Here is a 22,408-nt window from a genome sequence, read left to right on the forward strand (position 1 = left end):
ATGGTCTCCTAAATGACATACATGTCACGGACTCTCTGAATAAAACCTCCCCATCCGAGGCGCTAGCCAACAAACTGTCTCTGCTCCGTACCAGTCTTCGCAGACTGTTATACGAGCAACACGACAAATTCGTAATACGATTGAAACTAAACTACTATTCAATGAACAATAAAGTAGGCAAGTTCCTAGCTAATAGGTTGAAAGCCCAAACGTCCAAAAATAGGATCCCATACATTCGACATCCCCACTCCAATGAAAAACCCCTGAACCCATAAGATATCAGACGCCTTTGCGGACTATTACCACACCTTATACAACTTAAAGGAAGACACACATACCCCCCAACCGTCTCCAGAGAATATCCGACATTTCATCCAAGACCTCAATCTCCCTGCTCTCAGTGATTCCCAACTAGACACCCTAAATGCTCCAATATCTGTCCCAGAAATCCAAAGAATCATTGACACCCTCCCATTAGGTAAATCCCCAGGTCCAGACGGTCTCACTAATATTATAAGATCTTTCATCCCTCTCTTACCCTGACTACTGTCTTCACCAAAGCTGTTGATACCACCTCTTTCCCCCCTGAAATGCTACAAGCCCATGTAGTCACCCTTCCCAAACCGGGGAAAAGCCCCAATACCCCAGCCAATTTCCCACCCTATTTCCTTATTAAACACAGATGTGAAAATTTATGCTAAACTTTTGGCCACCAGACTGCTACATATATTACCCACTCTTCTCAAATCAGATCAATCAGGATTTACCAAAGGCAGACAGGCATCATATGCCACCAGACATCTAATAAACCTCCTCCATCACACCGAGAGGAACAAGATCCCTACCTTCTCTCCATAGACGCCGAAAAGCTGTTTGATCGCGTCCATTGGGAATATATGTCAGCAGTGCTGGATAAATTTGGTTTCAAAGGACCAATTCTATCTGCAATAGCAGCCCTTTATTCTAAACCATCAGCTAGAGTTTTTTTTTCCTCTGAATTCTTATCAAAGGCCTTCCCCATATCTAATGGCACTCATAAGGGATGCCTTCTATCCCCCGCCATCTTCAATTTGATGATAGAACCCCTAGCAGAATCAATCAGAGCTCATCCCCATATCTCCGGTATCAAATTAAACAACACCCATCATAAAATCAATCTCTTTGCAGATGTGGTCCTATGCATCTCGAATCCCCTGGTCTCTTTACCCTTCAGCCCCGGTTCACACTTATGCGATGCGGGAAGGCTGCGAATCCGCAGCCTGTTCCCGCATCGCAAACGCACCCCCGGCAGTTCACACTGCCATATGCTGGGGGTGTCAATGTAATCTTAACGACACCCCCAGTTTGATCGCATATCGCAGTGCGATCTTGCAGTTCGCACAGGATTGGATCGCACAAGTGTGAACCGCTGTGCAATCCGATCTTGATGCGGCTGCCAAAAAGGGTCCTGTGCGTGTTTGCTGCGGGTGCGGTGCGAATTTAGCCATACAAAGTGTATGGCTAAACTCGCACCGCACAGCCTATCGCATGTAATGAAGGAGCGGTGCGCTCCAACATTACATGCGAACGCCGCAGCCGCATGAATGTGAACCGGCTCTCATACATCAGGTACTCCAATCATTTAGTGAGACGTCCTACTATAAGGTAAACTTTTCCAAATCTTTAATACTTGACTTGGGTATACACCCTGACACTCGCAAACACCTTATTTCGCAGTTCCCCTACACCTGAACGACCAATAGCATCCCATACCTAGGCATCACATTAACGGCTTCCACATCTACACTAGTGGACACAAATCTCACGGCTCTTATCAAAACAGAGATGACACTCAAACACTTTCAAAAACCGAACCCTCCTGGGCCGGGAGGATTGCAGCATTCAAGATGAAAACCCTACCAAAGATCCTATATATCTTCTGTACCCTCCCTACCCCTATTCCAACTAAATACCTTGCCACCCTGAAATCTATCCTAAAATCATATGTATGGAAAAGGAAAAGCGCACAATGCTCCTATGTTCATCTTATTAAACATAAAATATTTGGTGGATTAAGCCTCCCAGACATACATGACTATTATGTGGTGACCGTACTATCCTCCCTATGATATTGGTTTCAATCACCACACGATCATCTATGGCCAGAAATTGAAGCCTCCCTTGTACATGCACAGTCCCTCTCACATCTCCTGTATGCAGACATGTGGAAACCCCTACCGATACAGTCCCTCCCGATCACCATCCGTGCCTCGTTGATGGCATGGAGACACATGCTCTCCACCTTCCCAACCGAATCTACAATATACTATCCCCGGCTCCCACTATTAATCCTGGAACACCTAATCCCCTGTCTATCCCTACAGAGATGGACGGAGGCGGGTATCTATTTAGTTGATCTCCTATACCAAAACGACCAATTAAAACCGTGTTCTTCGCTACAATCAGAGTTCGAACTCCCCAAAACTGCTATCTAACCGTACATGAGATCAAGAAGTTTCTTCACTAAACACCCTATTCCACAGATTGCAATCCCGGCTCCCTTATGGACCTACTTTCCCACACCGAACGACAAAGCAAAAATGGGCCTATCTCCACTTTATAATTATTTCCAAAACAAATCAATATTCTTGAAATTACCCCCCCCCCCCCCATTCTAAAATGGGAATCCGACCTGCAATTACAATTCTCGGATTACCAATGGCTGACAGCTATTCAAACCACATACCAGGCATTCCAATGTGTTGTGCACTGGGAACAAATGCCAAAATTACTTACATGCTCGTATCTCACCCCATACCGCTTGTCGAAATTCTCAAAGTCTCACTCCCCTCTATGTTGGATGGAGTGTGGACAAATGGGTAACCTACTACATATCTTTTGGACATACAAAAACCTCGCCAGCTACTGGAGACGGATATTCACGATTGTTTCAGACACTACAGGGATTATAACAAAACCCACTCTGGCCATGGCTATACTTCACCTAGGCATGACATCTTCCCTCACAACCTTAGGACACTCGTACTGCACATCTTAATAGCGGCAAAAACCGTGATAGCCGGACATTGGACTCAAAACCAAGCTCCTAACCCTTCTGAGACTCTAAATCTCATAAACACACAATTCTCTTATGAAAGAATGTATGCTTCTACGATTAATCGCAGGGTTAAATTTTCTCAATATTGGACACCATGGGTAGAAAGTAAATACTTTGTCGCAGTCTTCTGACACTCTTCTTCTACTGACCATACAACCCTACTGTATGCATTTATATTTTGCCTTCCATCTTGTATGACGTACCTTTTTTTTTTTTTTTTTTTTTTTTTATCCTTGTACACGCTCCACTGTTTAAATGCTCTCTGCATTGTTTTATATAATGTTATCGGTGACCTGTATTTCTTCCTTGTTATATTCAATAAAAATATTAAAGTCAAATACTGCTTTGGGACATCCCAATGGTCAAGAAGAATGTGGAGCTGCGTCTGTCAATGAACGCTAGAGAACTGGATTTTTGACTTACCGTAAAATCCTTTTCTCTAGCGCTCATCGACAGACGTAGTCCTCGGTGATACACCACCTTCGGGTTATGTTACCTCCGCAGGAGCAGGACTAGACAGGAAATTAAAAAGCTCTGGCCACACCCTAGGGGCAGTCCCAGAGGGTATATCCTCTCTCTCTCTGCCTCAGCAAATCAGTTATTTTCTGTCTAGTTAGGAGTAAGGACCTAGATACCTTGCTGGGATCTTAGGTCCTGGCAAGAACTTTTTCTTAAAGGATTTTTTAGACAGCTTTTTTTCTCCAGTGTTCCTGTGAGATCTTCAAGCAAGAAAGCTGAACTGGGCGACGGGCTGGATGTTGAGATCCGGTGGTCACCCCAGTTCAGCCTACGAGCGCGTGCAGGCCATAGCTCCGCGCTGGGTCGGCCGCGACAAAGTCCCATTAAAGGACTGACCCCGCGAGTTAAACGTCTCGCTGAAACGCCAAAGACCATGAGTCACGGCGTCCGTATCGGTCGACAGCCCTCCCGCCCCGGTGGAGAGGGGTACTGTCAGGAGTTGGTGCCCGCCTGGTTCCGGTATGGTGAGTAGTATGTTCCCCCTGTTTTCCCTGACGGGTTTTGTGGTGAACGCGGGCCCCTCTCTGTATGGTAAGAAAGAGTTTTCTTTCTATCCTATAACATGTCACAAATCCTCCTATTTTGAGTGTGATTTTATGTGTGCAAAAAGCCAGGAGGCTTGGTTTGGGAGCTAACAATCTATTGTATACATGTTTTAAAGATGTAATCTGTGGCATTCTGGGAATCTTATGGGTTAAGTATAAGCTACCTACCAGTCAGAAGCCATGGACATGTAGACTGCCTTCCAAGTCAGATCTCCAGCTAATAGCAGGCCTCCCGAATGGCCATGCGGTCCGCCAGGGCCGGTACCGCCAACCACGCCATATCCCCATGAAGAGAGAGTGTTGTGTGCCTGCAGCACACCGCTAGTCAGCACAGGCCGCCGCCATTTTTTTGCCTGGATCGCACGAGCCGCCATTTTGGCGTAGCCTCGTGTCTCCAGCATGGGGGCGGCCATGTTTTAGGTGATTCTACACCTCGTGGAGCTTGGGGGAGGCGCCGGAAGGCGTGCAGAGGGGCGGAGCCGCCTCCTTTCTTCCTGGGCAGCCAGCCAAAAGACTTCCTGTTTGTCTAAGACAGCGCTGTAAGCTGTTGCAGTTCAACTCTGAACATCAAGTGGTGAGCCTGGGGGTCTATCTCTCTCTCTCTCGATCGATAGGGATCCCTAGCAGGTAACACTAAGGGGTTTTTTTTTGTGTGGCGCTGAGGGTCAAAAAAAAAAAAAAAAAAAAAGTTTTTTCTTTACTTTGAATTATATCATCCAGGAAGTAACTGGAGTTATTATGGACCCTGCCACACATATTCCCCCACCTGTTTCCCTCGAGGGGGCCTCGGGACCCGCCGGTGTACAGAGTATAGAGTCATTTACAGCAATTTTGGAGTCTATGGTGGCTCGGGTGGAGGCGGCCTGTCAGGGACGGGGGTCAAGGAAGCGACCCCCGCCTACCCCTATACTATCTGACACCTCTGACTCTGATTCAGAGATGGTCACTGCAGTTGCAGGTTCCTCTGCAAGGGCTGCTATCCCAGGTAAAGCCCCCTCAGACAGTGAGGAGGACGCTTCTTCTCCTGCTATAATTCAGGAAGAAGCATTGGTGGACGCACTAGTTGTGGCAGTGCAAGAAACCTTAAAACTTGAGGCTTTACCGGCAGAGGCAACTGAAACAGAGAGGCCTTTTGGGACTAATAAGCCCATCAAGACGGCGAAGGCTTTTCCTGTACCTAAATGTTTTGGAAATCAGATTAAAGGAGAATGGGAACATTCTAAACGTACCTTTACTATTTCCAAGCGTATTGCTAGACGCTATCCGTTTGAGGAATCCATCATTAAGAAATGGACGGTACCACCAGTCGTGGATCCGCCTATTTCCAGGCTGAATAAAGCCACGGTTATTCCAGTGGAGGACACTTCGTCCTTTAAGGATCCGGTGGATCGAAAGATAGAAGCGGAGTCCCGCACTATCTTTTCTCTGATAGGGTCAGCATTTAGACCAGTAATTGTTATTGGTCTAGTTTCCCAGACACTTACAGAATGGGCGAAAATGGTACGCCAAGATCTTAGGGGAAAAGATATTCCCCAGGAGACATCTGATTTGATAGAACAGATCATACAAGGGCTACGGTTTATCTGTGACGCAGCCTTGGACACTACTCCCTTGTTAGGGCATGCATCTAAGTTAGCAGTGATCCTCAGACGTGTGCTGTGGTTAAAATGCTGGTCAGCTGACCTAGGTTCCAAAAAGACTTTGACCAATCTCCCTTTCCAGGGGAATCGTCTATTTGGAGCCAACCTAGATGAAATCATTAAGGATGCCACCGGGGGCAAGAGTACTTTTTTGCCACAGGCTGCAAAAGCTAAGGAACCTCGCAACAAGCGAGGACCTTTCTTTACCGCCCATAAAGGGCGCCCGGCTGGTACTTCCGGGAAAGGCAAGACTCCTCCAGGAGGGTTCAAGAAGGGCTGGTCGGACAAGCAGAGGACCAACCCAGCCAAACCCGAAGTAAAGGAGTACACAGCCTGAAGGTGCGCCCCCACCCGATTTCAGGGTGGGGGGACGTTTTCACCGGTATTCAGGACATTAGATCGAGCATCAACCACTACTACCGGTGCGATTCTTCCCTTCCAACATTTAAGTACAGGAAGCGGTAGTTACCGTTCCCTGTATAGATCTTTTCCTTTACCTTTTCCTAAGATTAGTCCCGATACCTCACAGGAATCGGATCTGATTGACCAGATAGGCCAAGTAGCCTCTAGTCGGGTGACTTCGGTCCCTGAGGTTCAACCAGAAAAGATCACCTTTCCTGATAACTATCAGGTATCTGATAAATGTGTGGGAACAGAAAACGACCAGACTTTCTCGGATGGTCGGGGCCAGATAGCTCTAGGGACGCCTGGTTCAGATCCAATCAGCGCCAGTGGTCCTAGAAATTCTAGGCTGGCCTCTTCAAGCCGGCCTGGCCGACTTGGACATGTTAGTCGCAGACGTTCCGTGGGAACTTCGTCTCAGGGAGTGTCTGTAGTCTCAAGGACCTATTTACCTTCGTGCTTTACAGTCGCTGGTTTTAATGGCCTGGCCATTGAGACCCAAGTACTGAAGGACAGAGGTTTGTCTACTTCAGTCATTCCTACCCTTATTAAAGCAAGGAAAGCGACTTCCAGCAAAGTCTATTATCACACATGGAAGACTTATATTGCGTGGTGCGAATCTTTAGGATTTCCTCCACGTACCTATTCGGTGTCTCGAATATTGGCCTTTTTGCAACAAGGGGTTGAGCAGAAGCTAGCCTTGAGCACCATCAAGGGTCAAGTTTCAGCATTAGCAATCTTCTTTCAGAAACCTTTAGCTACCAAATCCTTGGTGCGGAATTTCATCCAGGGGGTGCGGCACCTGGCTCCTCCAGTCAGCGCGCCCTTACCGCCCTGGGATCTTAATTTGGTTTTGTCGGTTCTACAGAAACCTCCCTTTGAAAACATCAGGGAGATTCCCTTGCTTACTTTATCCCAGAAGGTGGCCTTCTTGGTGGCTATTACTTCTGCTCGCAGGGTGTCAGAACTGGCTGCATTATCATGCCAGTCCCCATACCTAGTGATTCATAGGGATAAGGTAGTACTTCATCCTAAGCCATCTTTTCTTCCTAAGGTGTTTCAGATTTTCATCTGAATGAAGATATTGTACTACCTTCCTTGTGTCCTCAGCCCAAGCATCATCGGGAACATGCGTTGCATTCCTTGGATGTGGTTCGGGCAATCAGGGTATACCTGAAAGCTACGGAATCATTCCGTAAGACGGATTCACTTTTTGTGATCACGGATGGCCCCAGAAAGGGTTTGCCTGCATCTGCCGCGACCATTGCCAAATGGATTAGACAAACGGTGGTACAGGCTTATTCTATTAAGGGTCAGAGTCCTCCGTTCCCTGTTAGGGCGCACTCCACTCGAGCGCTCAGTACTTCCTGGGCCTTTCGCCATCAGGCGTCAGTGGTCCAGGTATGTAAGGCGGCCACTTGGTCGTCGGTACATACCTTTACTAAATTCTATAAAATTGATGTGACGGCATCGGCGGATGCCTCATTTGGCCGCAAGGTTTTGCAGGCCGCAATTTGAGGAGACCGGTGGTCTACCTCGAGGGTTTTTTTTTTCTGTTTGAAAATTTTTTTGTTGAGTCTCATCATTAAGGATGAGCATTGTAAACTTCTAGTTGGCACCGGTTGGGCCTTCTAGATTGGGATTTGATTTCCATTTTCCCACCCCTCAGTTGTGATACTGCTCTGGGACGTCCCGAAGGTGGTGTATCACCGAGGACTACGTCTGTCGATGAGCGCTAGAGAAAAATGGATTTTTGTAAAATCTTACCGTAAAATCCTTTTCTCTTAGCTCATCGACAGACGTAGTCCCCGCCCCTCTGTTTTGGAGTTGGGTTGGGTTAAATTCTCTAAGCACTGCTTTTTCACATAACTGATTTGCTGAGGCAGAGAGAGAGAGGATATACCCTCTGGGACTGCCCCTAGGGTGTGGCCAGAGCTTTTTAATTTCCTGTCTAGTCCTGCTCCTGCGGAGGTAACATAACCCGAAGGTGGTGTATCACCGAGGACTACGTCTGTCGATGAGCTAAGAGAAAAGGATTTTACGGTAAGATTTTACAAAAATCCATTTTTCTCTGAAGTTCATTGACAGACACAGCACCCGCCCCTCTATTTCTGAGTGGAATGGGTTTTTTTTCTTCTAAACACTGCTTGCAACAAAACTGAATCCTATATCAGAGTGAGTGGGTGTATGCCTGCAGGGACTGCCCCGTAGGCGTGGTAAAGATTTTTTCTGCCTAGTGTCCTACTCCTTTAGTGGGCAGCATAACCCAATGGCCAAGAAGAATATGGCGCTCCGTCTGTCAATGAACTTTAGAGAAAAGGATTTTACGGCAAGTCAAAAATCCAGTTTTTTGTACTCATCGTAAAATCCAATTTTCGGAGTTGAACGGACACAGCACCCACCACTCTATTAAGTTTTGATATTTCTAATAATGCTTGGTACAAAACTAAAGACCTATATATAGCTCAAAGGGTTATATACCAGCTGAGGATGGCCCATGGGTGTAGCCAAGGTTTTTTTTTTTTTTTGTTTGGTCTAGTCCTACTCCTGCAGAAGGGCGATATAACCCTATAGTCAGGATTCATGGAGCACTGTGTCCGTCGATGAACTCAGAGAAATGGATTTCACGGTGAGTACTAAAATCTTATTTTTCTCCACTGAGAAAAATATAACCAGCCTTTATACTAGCCTTTTTTCTTCAGTTTTATTTTTTCCTTTGGATGCTTCCATCAACATCTCAAGGATCAGAACATTAAGGGGTATGAGAGATGATTACGGCCACGCGCACCTATACAGGTTGAACTGGATGGACTATTGTCTTTATTCAACCTCAACTACTATGTATGTAACGTTAATCAAAATTTCTCACTACATTGTTGATTGAGCTGGGGTCTACTAAGCAGCTATCTGGATTGGCCTTTCCTAATCCTAGCCTAGAATGTGAACTTGAGGCACTATGATAGGCATTGTGGTGCATTCCAGACCTTTGTGTGCTGGTAAAGGTTAGCCCTGGAGTGCTCTCCAGGTCCAGAGCCATGGCATTGCATCTGCACTTGCCCCTTCTTTAAAGACCTAAAGTAAAGCCATTTTGGCTGAAGCACTGGGAACCATCTTGATATTTGCACCCCTGGGCACCACTTGAATCTCTTGATACGGCTTGTTTTACCAACACTGCAAGCGTTAATACATGACATCATCTGTGCATGCTTCTGCACTCTTTCCTGCCATTCAGCGTAGTGGATGCATCATCCCAGGGAGATGGGGGTGGAATGATACAACTACTGGGACTTTCTTTAGCTTAAGGCAGGGGATGAATAACCCCTTTGCGCCGACTGACTCCCAGCTCTTTAGGAGTTCTAGAAGCCCAAAGGGGGGCATTTGGGTCATGTGACTGCTTGCCAATCCCCACCTGCTACCGTGCTGGGAGTGCGCTCTCAGCACAGTAAGTGGTTTACACAGGGCTGCAGATATATATATATATATATATATATATATATATATACATACATACATATACACATACATACATACATATACATTATATGCTACCACTCGGTGTTAAGGCACACCCACTGCATTATATGCAGGCGGCAACCGTCAAGAGGTTAAGGAGTAATTATTTCAGAAGACTTAAAGGTGGGAAGACAATGTAATAGAGCAGCACGAAATGCCAACAGAATGCTTGGATGTATAGGGAGAGGTATAAGCAGTAGAAAGAGAGAAGTGCTTATGCCGCTGTACAGAACACTGGTGAGACCTCACTTGGAGTATTGTGCGCAGTACTGGAGGCCATATCTCCAGAAGGATATGGATACTCTAGAGAGAGTTCAGAGAAGAGCTACTAAACTAGTACATGGATTGCAGGAAAAAACTTACCAGGAAAGGTTAAAGGACCTTAACATGTATAGCTTGGAAGAAAGAAGAGACAGAGGGGATATGATAGAAACTTTTAAATACATAAAGGGAATCAACTCGGTAAAGGAGGAGAGCATATTTAAAAGAAGAAAAACTACCACAAGAGGACACAGTTTTAAATTAGAGGGGCAAAGGTTTAAAAGTAATATGAGGAAGTATTACTTTACTGAGAGAGTAGTGGATGCATGGAATAACCTTCCTGCAGAAGTGGTAGCTGCAAATACAGTGAAGGAGTTTAAGCATGCATGGGATAGGCATAAGGCTATCCTTCATATAAGATAGCGCCAGGGACTATTCATAGGATTCAGATATACTGGGCAGACTAGATGGGCCAAATGGTTCTTATCTGCCGACACATTCTATGTTTCTAAGGTAAAAAAATCTTGACTTTAGAACCACTTTAAGGATTCTGCTGCCTGGCAGTTTGACGCCGTCATAAAATCTCAGTTTGTTCTGCCCTCTGTTCTGTGTTGACAGTAAGCTTAATCTGTCAAAACATGGCAGAATGAGTTTCCCACCACCATCCCCAAGTGTCTTGATTTCCTGTGTCCCTCCCATGTACCCCAAAAAAAAAAAAAAAGGTATTTACCATTAAGTATTTTTGCTCATTTCAATTGTATAAGACCTACAAAAGGGGAAACACAGCAGTAGTAGAGTAATTTGTCCAAACACCACTGTTACTTTCATTAAATCGTTTGTAAAGTAAATGTTTCTTTCAATTCAAGTTATACTTGGCTTCTCTGTACAGTGGTAATGCACAGAGCGGACCAATGCCACCTCCTCTGGGGTTCCCAAACAGTGCGCCTGGCTCCTCTTCTCCGTGTTCCACCATAGAAGGCTGCTGCTTATGGGGGTGCACCTGCTATCTTGATCCTGAGCCGTGCTGCCTGTGTCTATAGACAGACAGTGAGGCTTGGACCCGCCCCCTTGTCACAAGATTTGACTGAGAAAGCCTGTGAGAGCCCCTACAGGTAGACACCACGCTGGATCGAGATCAGGCTCACGCAAGTATAAAAAGGGAGTAATTCACTTAATGAAACATTTTTTACTATAATGAAGGGAATGCATTATGGTAAAAAAAAAAAATAAAGTTTCGGCTTTACAAACACTTTAATTGCTGTGGGCACTGTAAGACCGTGTTAGCCACTCGTTTTTAACCTATTTAGTATGAATAACTCCTCAATATATGAGATTTTTAATCCTCTCCTGTCTTTTTTTTTTTTTTCAGCGGCTTTGTTTTTCTACGACTAATCTGTCCTGCTATCCTTAATCCAAGAATGTTTAATATCATCTCAGGTAAGAAAAATAATCCTTAATGTGCTTGCTTTTATTTGTTTCATTTATTCCTGTTAATAGGGGGCACTGTTAAGTTATTGATCCTGTCCAGGATGTAGAGAGCAGGATAATCAGTGTACTACAAGAGCGCTCACCAGTGCCCTCAGTGTTCAGTGAGAACTACAAGTCGTATGCCGTATTAGAAGACAGTAGCTCTGTAGTTCATTCACAGATCACTCTGAATAAATTAAATGGCCGTGTGGGCGGAGCCCTTCGCTGTTGCACTCTTTTGAAATGGTGACAGTGGGGAAAAGATCCTCTGTCACAGTGGGGGGGGGGGGGGGGTGCTCTTTTACACCATTAATATGGGTGTAACATTTTACCAAAGGTGATCTTATCCTTAAGCATGGCAAGTGCTGAGGTCAGTAGCACTAATATGCTTTTAATATTCAAATGTTTAAAAACACGTTACCATAGCAAAACTTTGTAATGCTTGGAAAACTTTTTTTTTTAGCATCCTACATCTGATTGCATACATATCTGTATAATCATTTCTTTGAAGTGTGTGGGAAAAAAAATTAGTATTTCTCTTTGGTTCACTCACACACCGCTTCAATTCTAAGACCATTGGGCTTATGCTCTCCATCTGTAGGAGTAAGCGGAAACCTTTTTGGTTACGACCCTGGGGCAATCCCAGAGGGTATACCATCACTTCCTGCTGTAGGGCACAAGTTGTTTTTTTTTTTTTTTCTGCCTAGTCAGGAGTAAGGACCTGGCTCTCTGCTGGGATCTGCGGTCCTGGCATTTTTTCCTTTTCAAATGATATGTTTTACTTTTTCTTTAATTTGTTTTGTTCCTGTGTGAAATACAATCAACAGCCGGACTGGGCGACGCACTGGATATTCTAGAATCCTTATGGTCTTCCCAGTCTGGCCTGCGAGCACAACCCAACTAATAGCTCCGCGGTAGGTTGGCTGCAACATAGCCCCATTGGACAGGGGCTGACCAGCGAGTGAAACTCCTTGCGAGGTCGCATAGCCCTGGTCACGACAGCAGTCACGACCAGAGTCGCAGCGTACCTCAGGTTGCAGCACCCCCATTCCAAGATGGTGCGGTGGACTGCTGGGAGTGGCGCCTGCCTGGTGAATCCTAGGCCCCTTTTGTGCCTTTCCTTCCCACTGTCTTTCCCCCTTCACCTTGATGGGGTTGCCCCCCCTAATTTGGTGCCCTCATCTGTCCCCTTCCCCCCCGGCCCCTAGGGGCATAGGTGAATTTGGTACTGGAGCTGAATGGTGCTGGGCTGGAGGAGCGCTGGGTGATGCCGCTGTCAGCCCCTGTAAGGGGTGTCCATACCTGGGTGTTGCGGGGGTGGGGGGTCCTCCTGGGGTCTGTTTTTTGTCTGGGGTCCAGGGTCCCGTGCAGCGCCGTGTGGTGCCGTCATTTTGCCGTGGTCTCTGTATTCCCGGCTTCGGCGGCCATGTTTGTGTAGTCCAGCGGCCATGTTTTTGGTTTCCCCATAGTTTTAATGGTGGCCATTTTCCTGTAGTCTGATGCAGTGCAGAGGCTGCAGGGGGCTTCTAGTGTCAGGTCAGTGTTTCCCCTTACTCTTTCCAGCAGTGTGGCAGCTCTCCAACTCGGGTGGTGAGTCTCTGGGGGTATCTACCTTCCTCTGCCGTATACAGCGATGCGGGTGCGCTGATTCTTGTAGTGCCCCAGTGGTGCACAGGGGGAAGGGGCCTCTTCTCTCTCTCCCCCCCCCCCCCCCCAAAAAAAATTCTTTCTGAGCAGCGCGGTTCCGTTAATCCTTTGATCATGGAGCCTATGGAGCTTGTTTCACTACCGCCATGACGGCAGCATTGCAGTCGCTAGTAGCCAAAGTAGATATGGCCCTGCAAAGGAAATTTGACAAGAAGCGCACCCCCCCCCCCCCCTTTCACCTGTATCCTCTGCTTTTTCAGATTCTGAGGTGGTGACAAGTCAGCCCATTGGGTCTGCGTCTACGCACGCTGAGTCCTCTGCAGCCGCTCATGAAAAAGCAATGGTGGAGGCCCTAATTGTGTCAGTGCGGGGAAACTTTAAATTTGGAGGACTCAGCTAAGGCAGAGTCGGCGACGCAGGTGCTCTTTGTCACCCACAAATCTTTCAAAGTGACAAAGGAGTTTCCCTTTCCTGCCTATTTTGACGGGATTGTCACTAGTCAGTGGGGTTCCCCGAAATGCATGGTTGGAATACCTAAGCATTTTGCTAGGAGATAGAGATATCCTTTTGAGGAGTCTCTCTTCTGAAGAAACTAACGGTTCCACCGATGGTGGACTCTCAGGTCTCCAGGCTAAATAAGGCCACACTTTTGCCGGTGGAGGATTCCTCGTCTTATAAGGACCCCATGGACAAAAGAGCTGAGACGCTGGTCCGGTACCTCTTCACCGTGGCTGCTTCCGTTTTGAGACCGGTGTTTGCTATCACTTTGGTATCCCAGACCTTAACGGAATGGGCTAATATTTTGCGCCAGGATCTTGAGGGGGGTCCACACCCTTCTGAGCTGGCAGATCAGTTGATCCAAGGCAAGGGTTACAGTGTATTTTTGATGCATCCCTGGATGCAGCCCCCTGGGTCAGAGTTTCTGTGACGGCGCTGATCCTTCACCACATGATCTGGTTGAAGTACTGGTAGGTTGACCAGGCTTCAAAAAAAGGTGCTGACTGATTTTCCTTTTGTAGGTGACTGTTTGGTGCCTTTATGGAAGAGATCATTAAGGGTCTAACGGGGGAGGTAAGAGTACATTACTTCCCGCAGGTTACTAAGAGCAAGGAACCTCGTCGTAAGTGGGGTTCCTTCTTTTCTGCTCGCAAGCGGCCCTTTCGTCCGTCTGGTTCGCAGGAAAAGGGTTTCGAGATCCACCCGTAACTTTACAGGATGCTCCCTGGAAGGGTAAGTCCAAAGCCGGCACTTCTGGTTACAGACAAGCCTTCCTGAGCCTGAAGGGCGCCCCCTCACCCGCGTCTGGGCTGGTGGGACGTCTTTGTTTCTTTCCGGATCTGTGGACCTTGCTCATTCAGGACAAATGGGTCCACGAATTGGTGCAGTTACAAGATCTAGTTTCGGTCCTTGCCACCGGCAAGGTTCTTTCCTTCCAACTTACGTCTGTCCCCAGAGCGGCTACAGGGCCTCTACAGAGCAGTGCAGGACCTGTTAACACAGGGAGTTAATGTGTAGTTTCCAGAGTCGGAACGCTTCCAAGGATTTTATTCAAATCTGTTTACAGTTCCCAGGAAGGAAGGCAAGGTTTGTCCAATATTGAATATTGAATTGAAATTACCCTTTGGTCTCGCCTCAGCGCCTCGGGTGTTCACAAAGGTTTTGGCCCAGTGTTGACCTTGTTACTGCAGAAGGGGATTGCAGTAGGTTACCTGGACATTCTGCTTCTGCGTGCAATGTCTTCCTTGGCTCTAGAAGCCGACTTGACGTTACGGTGTGCACCCTGCAGAAGTTTGGGTGGACGCTGAATTTTCAGGAATCTGCACAGTCTCCGTCCACAAAGCTGGACTTCTTGGATCTGACCCTAGATTCAGCGTCAGCCTGGGTGTTTTTTCCTCAGACTAAACTTCTGAAGCTACAGGATGCTGTTCGGCTCCTGTTGTCCAACCATCGATCATCACTCAGAACTTGTATGCAAGTGCTGGGGCTGATGGTGTCCACCTTCGAGGCGGTTCAGTTTGCGCAGTTCCACACCAGGCCCTTACAAAGGGAGATTCTGTTCAAATGGAACAAGGATCCACTGTCATTGGACAATCTGATCCTGTTGAATAGGGGTTCGAGGGAGTCTCTCCTATGGTGGCTTCGCTCCCCGGCCCTACGTCTGGGGAAAATCTTTTCTTCCCCTGTATTGGACTGTGATCACCACTGATGCCAGTCTGTCCGGATGGGGAGGTGTCTTTGGAGTGCGTTCGGCCCAAGGCGTCTGCACTCAAGAGGAGTCCAGGTTGCCGATTTAACATCCTGGAAATGCGGCAATCAGACTTTCTCTAGCGCTCATCGACAGACGTAGTCCTCGGTGATACACCACCTTCGGGTTATGTTACCTCCGCAGGAGCAGGACTAGACAGGAAATTAAAAAGCTCTGGCCACACCCTAGGGGCAGTCCCAGAGGGTATATCCTCTCTCTCTCTGCCTCAGCAAATCAGTTATTTTCTGTCTAGTTAGGAGTAAGGACCTAGATACCTTGCTGGGATCTTAGGTCCTGGCAAGAATTTTTTTCTAAAAGGATTTTTAGACAGCTTTTTTTCTCCAGTGTTCCTGTGAGATCTTCAAGCAAGAAAGCTGAACTGGGCGACGGGCTGGATGTTGAGATCCGGTGGTCACCCCAGTTCAGCCTACGAGCGCGTGCAGGCCATAGCTCCGCGCTGGGTCGGCCGCGACAAAGTCCCATTAAAAGGACTGAACCCGCGAGTTAAACGTCTCGCTGAAACGCCAAAGACCATGAGTCACGGCGTCCGTATCGGTTGACAGCCCTCCCGCCCCGGTGGAGAGGGGTACTGTCAGGAGTTGGTGCCCGCCTGGTTCCGGTATGGTGAGTAGTATGTTCCCCCTTTTTCCCTGACGGGTTTGTGGTGAACGCGGGCCCCTCTCTGTATGGTAAGAAAGAGTTCTTTCTATCCTATAACATGTCACAAATCCTCCTATTTTGAGTGTGATTTTATGTGTGCAAAAAGCCAGGAGGCTTGGTTTGGAAGCTAACAATCTATTGTATACATGTTTTAAAGATGTAATCTGTGGCATTCTGGGAATCTTATGGGTTAAGTATAAACTACCTACCAGTCAGAAGCCACGGACATGTAGACTGCCTTCCTAATCAGATCTCCAGCTATAGCAGGCCTCCCGAACGGCCATGTGGTCCGCCAGGGCCGGTACCGCCAACCACGCCAGATCCCCATGCAGAGAGAGTGTTGTGTGCCCTGCAGCACACCGCTAGTCAGTACAGGCCGCCGGCATTTTTTTTGCTGGATCGCACGAGCCGCCATTTTGGCGTAGCCTCGTGTCTCCAGCATGGGGGCGGCCATGTTTGAGGTGATCCTACACCTCGTGGAGCTTGGGGGAGGCGCCGGTAGGCGTGCAGAGGGGCGGAGCCGCCTCCTTTCTTCCTGGGCAGCCAGCCAAAAGACTTCCTGTTTGTCAAGACAGCGCTGTAAGCTGTTGCAGTTTAACTCTGAGCATCAAGTGGTGAGCCTGGGGGTCTATCTCTCTCTCTCTCGATCGATAGGGATCCCTAGCAGGTAACACTAAGGGGTTTTTTTGTGGCGCTGGGGGTCAGAAAAAGAAAAAAAAAAAAAAAAAAGTTTTTTTCTTTTGAATTATATTATCCAGGAAGTAACTGGAGTTATCATGGACCCTGCCACACATATTCCCCCACCTGTTTCCCTCGAGGGGGCCTCGGGACCCGCCGGTGCACAGAGTATAGAATCATTTACAGCAATTTTGGAGTCTATGGTGGCTCGGGTGGAGGCGGCCTGTCAGGGACGGGGGTCAAGGAAGCGACCCCCGCCTACCCCTATACCATCTGACACCTCTGACTCAGATTCAGAGATGGTCACGGCAGTTGCAGGTTCCTCTGCAAGGGCTGTTATCCCAGGTAAAGCTCCCTCAGACAGTGAGGAGGACGCTTCTTCTCCTGCTATTATTCAGGAAGAAGCATTGGTGGACGCACTAGTTGTGGCAGTGCAAGAAACCTTAAAACTTGAGGCTTTACCGGCAGAGGCAACTGAAACAGAGAGGCCTTTTGGTACTAATAAGCCCATCAAGATGGCGAAGGCCTTTCCTGTACCTAAATGTTTTGGTAATCAGATTAAAGGAGAATGGGAGCATTCTAAACGTACCTTTACTATTTCCAAGCGTATTGCTAGACGCTATCCGTTTGAGGAATCCATCATTAAGAAATGGACGGTACCACCAGTCGTGGATCCGCCTATTTCCAGGCTGAATAAAGCCACGGTTATTCCAGTGGAGGACACTTCGTCCTTTAAGGATCCGGTGGATCGAAAGATAGAAGCAGAGTCCCGCACTATCTTTTCTCTGATAGGGTCAGCTTTTAGACCAGTAATTGTTATTGGTCTAGTTTCCCAGACACTTACGGAATGGGCGAAAATGGTACGCCAAGATCTTAGGGGAAAAGATATTCCCCAGGAGACATCTGATTTGATGGAACAGATCATACAAGGGCTACGGTTTATCTGTGACGCAGCCTTGGACACTACTCCCCTATTAGGGCATGCATCTAAGTTAGCAGTGATCCTCAGACGTGTGCTGTGGTTAAAATGCTGGTCAGCTGACCTAGGTTCCAAAAAGACCTTGACAAATCTCCCTTTTCAGGGGAATCGTCTATTTGGGGCCAACCTAGATGAAATCATCAAGGATGCCACTGGGGGCAAGAGCACTTTTTTGCCACAGGCTGCTAAAGCTAAGGGACCTCGCAACAAGCGAGGACCTTTCTTTACCGCCCATAAAGGGCGCCCGGCTGGTACTAGCGGGAAAGGCAAGACTCCTCCAGGAGGGTTCAAGAAGGGCTGGTCGGACAAACAGAGGACCAACCCAGCCAAACCTGAAGCAAAGGAGTACACAGCCTGAAGGTGCGCCCCCACCCGGTTTCAGGGTGGGGGGACGTTTTCACCGGTATTCAGGACATTAGATCGAGCATCAACCACTACTACCGGTGCGATTCTTCCCTTCCAACATTTAAGTAACACAGGAAGCGGTAGTTACCGTTCCCTGAATAGATCTTTTCCTTTACCTTTTCCTAAGATTAGTCCCTATACCTCACAGGAATCGGATCTGGTTGACCAGATAGGCCAAGTAGCCTCTAGTCGGGTGACTTCGGTCCCTGAGGTTCAACCAGAAAAGATCACCCTTCCTGATAACAATCAGGTATCTGATAAATGTGTGGGAACAGAAAACGACCAGACTTTCTCGGATGGTCGGGGCCAGAGACCTCTAGGGACGCCTGGTTCAGATTCTATCAGCGCCAGTGGTCCTAGAAATTCTAGGCTGGCCTCCTCAAGCCGGCCTGGCCGACTTGGACATGCTAGTCGCAGACGTTCCGTGGGAACTTCGTCTCAGGGAGTGTCTGTGGTCTCTAGGACCAATTTACCATCATGCTTTACAGTCGCTGGGTTTAATGGCCTGGCCATTGAGACCCAAGTACTGAAGGACAGAGGTTTGTCAGCTTCAGTCATTCCTACTCTTATTAAAGCAAGGAAAGCGACTTCCAGCAAAGTCTATTATCACACATGGAAGACTTATATTGCGTGGTGCGAATCTTTAGGATTTCCTCCACGTACCTATTCGGTGTCTCGAATATTGGCTTTTTTGCAACAAGGGGTTGAGCAGAAGCTAGCCTTGAGCACCATCAAGGGTCAAGTTTCAGCATTAGCAATCTTCTTTCAGAAGCCTTTAGCTACCAAATCCTTGGTGCGGAATTTCATCCAGGGGGTGCGGCACCTGGCTCCTCCAGTCCGCGCGCCCTTACCGCCCTGGGATCTTAATTTGGTTTTGTCGGTTCTACAGAAACCTCCCTTTGAAAACATCAGGGAGATTCCCTTGCTTACTTTATCCCAGAAGGTGGCCTTCTTGGTGGCTATTACTTCTGCTCGCAGGGTGTCAGAACTGGCTGCATTATCATGCCAGTCACCTTACCTAGTGATTCATAGGGATAAGGTAGTACTTCATCCTAAGCCATCTTTCCTTCCCAAGGTGGTTTCAGATTTTCATCTGAATGAAGATATTGTACTACCTTCCTTGTGTCCTCAGCCCAAGCATCATCGGGAACATGCGTTGCATTCCTTAGATGTGGTTCGGGCAATCAGGGTATACCTGAAAGCTACGGAATCATTCCGTAAGACGGATTCACTTTTTGTGATCACGGATGGCCCCAGAAAGGGTTTGCCTGCATCTGCCGCGACCATTGCCAAATGGATTAGACAAACGGTGGTACAGGCTTATTCTATTAAGGGTCAGAGTCCTCCGTTCCCTGTTAGGGCGCACTCCACTCGAGCGCTCAGTACTTCCTGGGCCTTTCGCCATCAGGCGTCAGTGGTCCAGGTATGTAAGGCGGCCACCTGGTCGTCGGTACATACCTTTACAAAATTCTATAAAATTGATGTGACGGCATCGGCGGATGCCTCATTTGGCCGCAAGGTTTTGCAGGCCGCAATTTGAGGAGACCGGTGGTCTACCTCGAGGGTTTTTTTCTGTTTGAAAAAAAAAAAAAAAAAATTTTTTGTTTTCCCTTTTTTTTTGTTGAGTCTCATCATTAAGGATGAGCATTGTAAACTTCTAGTTGGCACCGGTTGGGCCTTCTAGATTGGGATTTGATTTTCATTTTCCCACCCCTCAGTTGTGATACTGCTCTGGGACGTCCCGAAGGTGGTGTATCACCGAGGACTACGTCTGTCGATGAGCGCTAGAGAAAAATGGATTTCTGTAAAATCTTACCGTAAAATCCTTTTCTCTTAGCTCATCGACAGACGTAGTCCCCGCCCCTCTGTTTTGGAGTTGGGTTGGGTTAAATTCTCTAAGCACTGCTTTTTCACATAACTGATTTGCTGAGGCAGAGAGAGAGAGGATATACCCTCTGGGACTGCCCCTAGGGTGTGGCCAGAGCTTTTTAATTTCCTGTCTAGTCCTGCTCCTGCGGAGGTAACATAACCCGAAGGTGGTGTATCACCGAGGACTACGTCTGTCGATGAGCTAAGAGAAAAGGATTTTACGGTAAGATTTTACAAAAATCCATTTTTCTGTCTCAATGGACGGATCGTCTACAGGGACGTCCTGTATAGATACAATCGGAAAATGTCAGTCATCAAGGGGGCACAAGAAGTGCCCTGGTTGCCCGGAAAGTGGCCGGCATCTTGAGGTGGGCAGAACTATATGTTCCGGCCCTCTCTGCTGTGCACGTTCCGGGGGTAGAGAATTGGCAAGCGGACTATCTCATTCGGCAGATGTTGAATCTGGGAGAATGGTCTCTTCACCCGGAGGTATTTCATCAACTGTGTCTTCGGTGGGGGACCCCCGATGTGGACCTGCTGGCTTCTCGTCTCCACAGGAAGGTGCAGAGGTTCATGTCAAGGTCTCGGGATCCTCTGGCTGACGCTGCAGACGCTCTGGTGGCCCATTGGGGTCAGTATCGTCTAAATTACTCCTTTGCTCCAAAACAACTTTTGTCGAGACTGCTACGCAGAATCATGGTAGAAGGAATTGCAGTAATTCTGGTGGCACCAGACTGGCCTTGCCGGTCTTGGTACGCAGACCTGGTAAGGCTGGTAGCAGACATCCCTTGGAAGCTTCCTCTCAGGGAAGATTTTCTGTCTCAGGGACCAATCTTCTATCCTGCTTTACGGTCGCTGGCTTTAACGGCCTGGCTATTGAAAGCCAGGTGCTGATAGAGGCCTGTCGGAGTCGTGATTCCTACGCTGTTGAAGGTTTGGAAATTTACTTCCAGGAAGGTTTATCATCGAGTTTGGAAGGCGTATATTACTTGGTGTGAGCCGCGGAGGGGTTTCTCCCCGCTCCTTTTCTGTGTCTTGCCTGTTGGAGTTTCTAAAATTGGTTGTAGATCAACATTTGGCGCTGGGCACCATCAAGGGCCAGATTTCCCTCCTTGGCTAGTTTTTTCCAAGGCCTTTGACAGCAAAGTTTTTGGTTCACACTTTTGTGCAGGGAGTTCGCCATCTGGCTCCTCCGGTGCGATCCCTGGTACTTCCGTGGGATCTCAATTTGGTTCTGTCGGTGCTTCAAAAGCCTTCTTTCGAAAATATTTGAGAAATTCCTCTGCTCACTCTGTCGCAGAAGGTGGCTTTCTTAGTGGTTTTTACTTCCGCACGTCGCGTGTCTGAGTTGGCTGTGTTGTCCTGTCGGTCACCTTACTTGGTGATTCATAGGGACAAAGTGGTGTTGCGACCCTGTCGGGCGTTTCTTCCTAAGGTTGTCTCGGGGTTTCATTTGAATGAAGATATTGTGCTATCGTCCCGATGTCCTAAGCCTACACATCCTAAGGAAGTTGCCTTACATTCTTTAGATGTGGTAGGGGTGATTCGGTTTTACCTGCTGGTGTCTGAACCGATGAGAAAATACGAATGGACCTCGTAGGGGCCAAGCCGCATCTGCTGTGACCATTTCCAAGTGGGTCAGGCAGACAGTGGTGCAGGCCTACTCCATTAAGGGTCAGGCTCCTCCTTTCCCAGTTAAAGCACATTCTACCAGGGGGCACTTAGTGCCTCCTGGGCCTTCCGTCATCAGGCATCAGTGGTTCAGGTATGCAAGGCGGCTACGTGGTCATCTGTACACACATTCACAAAATTTTATAAGGTGGATGTACTTTCATCTTCGGATGTGGCGTTTGGCTACAAAGTGTTGCAAGCTGTGGTTGCAGAGGCTTCCGCTTCTTGAGGGTGAAAATTTTTTCCTGGTGGTGAGCTCCAGTTGTTCCTCAGATGTTCCTAGTTGAGCTCCTGTTACCTGGTTGGCTATGTTTACCCTTGTTGGGAATTCTGCGTTTGCTGTGTTTTTTCTCACCCCTCATATTGACACTGCTTTGGGACATCCCAATGGTCTGAAGAATTGAGCGGTGTCTGTCAGTGAACGAAAGAGAGAACTGGATTTTTGTCTTACTGTATAATCCTGTTCTCTGAGGTTTACTGATAGACACACAGCACCCGCTCCTCTGTTTGTGTTGAGTTATTTGTTCTTCTGACACAGCTTGGTACAAACTGGTGTCCAACAGCAGGAAGTGATGGTATACCCTCTGGGACTGCCCCTTGGGCGTAACCAAAAAAGGTTTCCGCCTAGTCCTACTCTGCGAGATGGAGAGCATAAGCCCAATGGTCTGAAGAATTGAGGCTGTATGTCTGTGTACCTCAGAGAAAAGGATTTTACAGTAAGACAAAAATCCAGTTATTTGTGAAATTTTATATACCGTTCATTTGTTGTGACGCTTTAAAAGTACCTTAGAGAAAAATAGCCGTTGGACC

General features: G+C 47.6%; 1 protein-coding gene across 4 annotated transcripts in view; it reads left to right on the plus strand.

Moving 5' to 3' along the window:
- Positions 1-22,408, plus strand: part of RASA1 (RAS p21 protein activator 1) — a 371,358-nt gene that overhangs the window by 300,124 nt on the left and 48,826 nt on the right. For all 4 annotated transcript variants that reach the window (XM_082265664.1, XM_082265665.1, XM_082265666.1 and 1 more), the window contains exon 21: positions 11,347-11,414. In XM_082265664.1, coding sequence (XP_082121790.1) covers positions 11,347-11,414 — 68 coding nt within the window. The remainder of the gene's footprint in view (positions 1-11,346; positions 11,415-22,408) is intronic.

This window comes from Pelophylax lessonae, assembly GCF_965119305.1.
Source record: "Pelophylax lessonae genome assembly, chromosome: 1".
Taxonomy (NCBI): domain Eukaryota; kingdom Metazoa; phylum Chordata; class Amphibia; order Anura; family Ranidae; genus Pelophylax; species Pelophylax lessonae.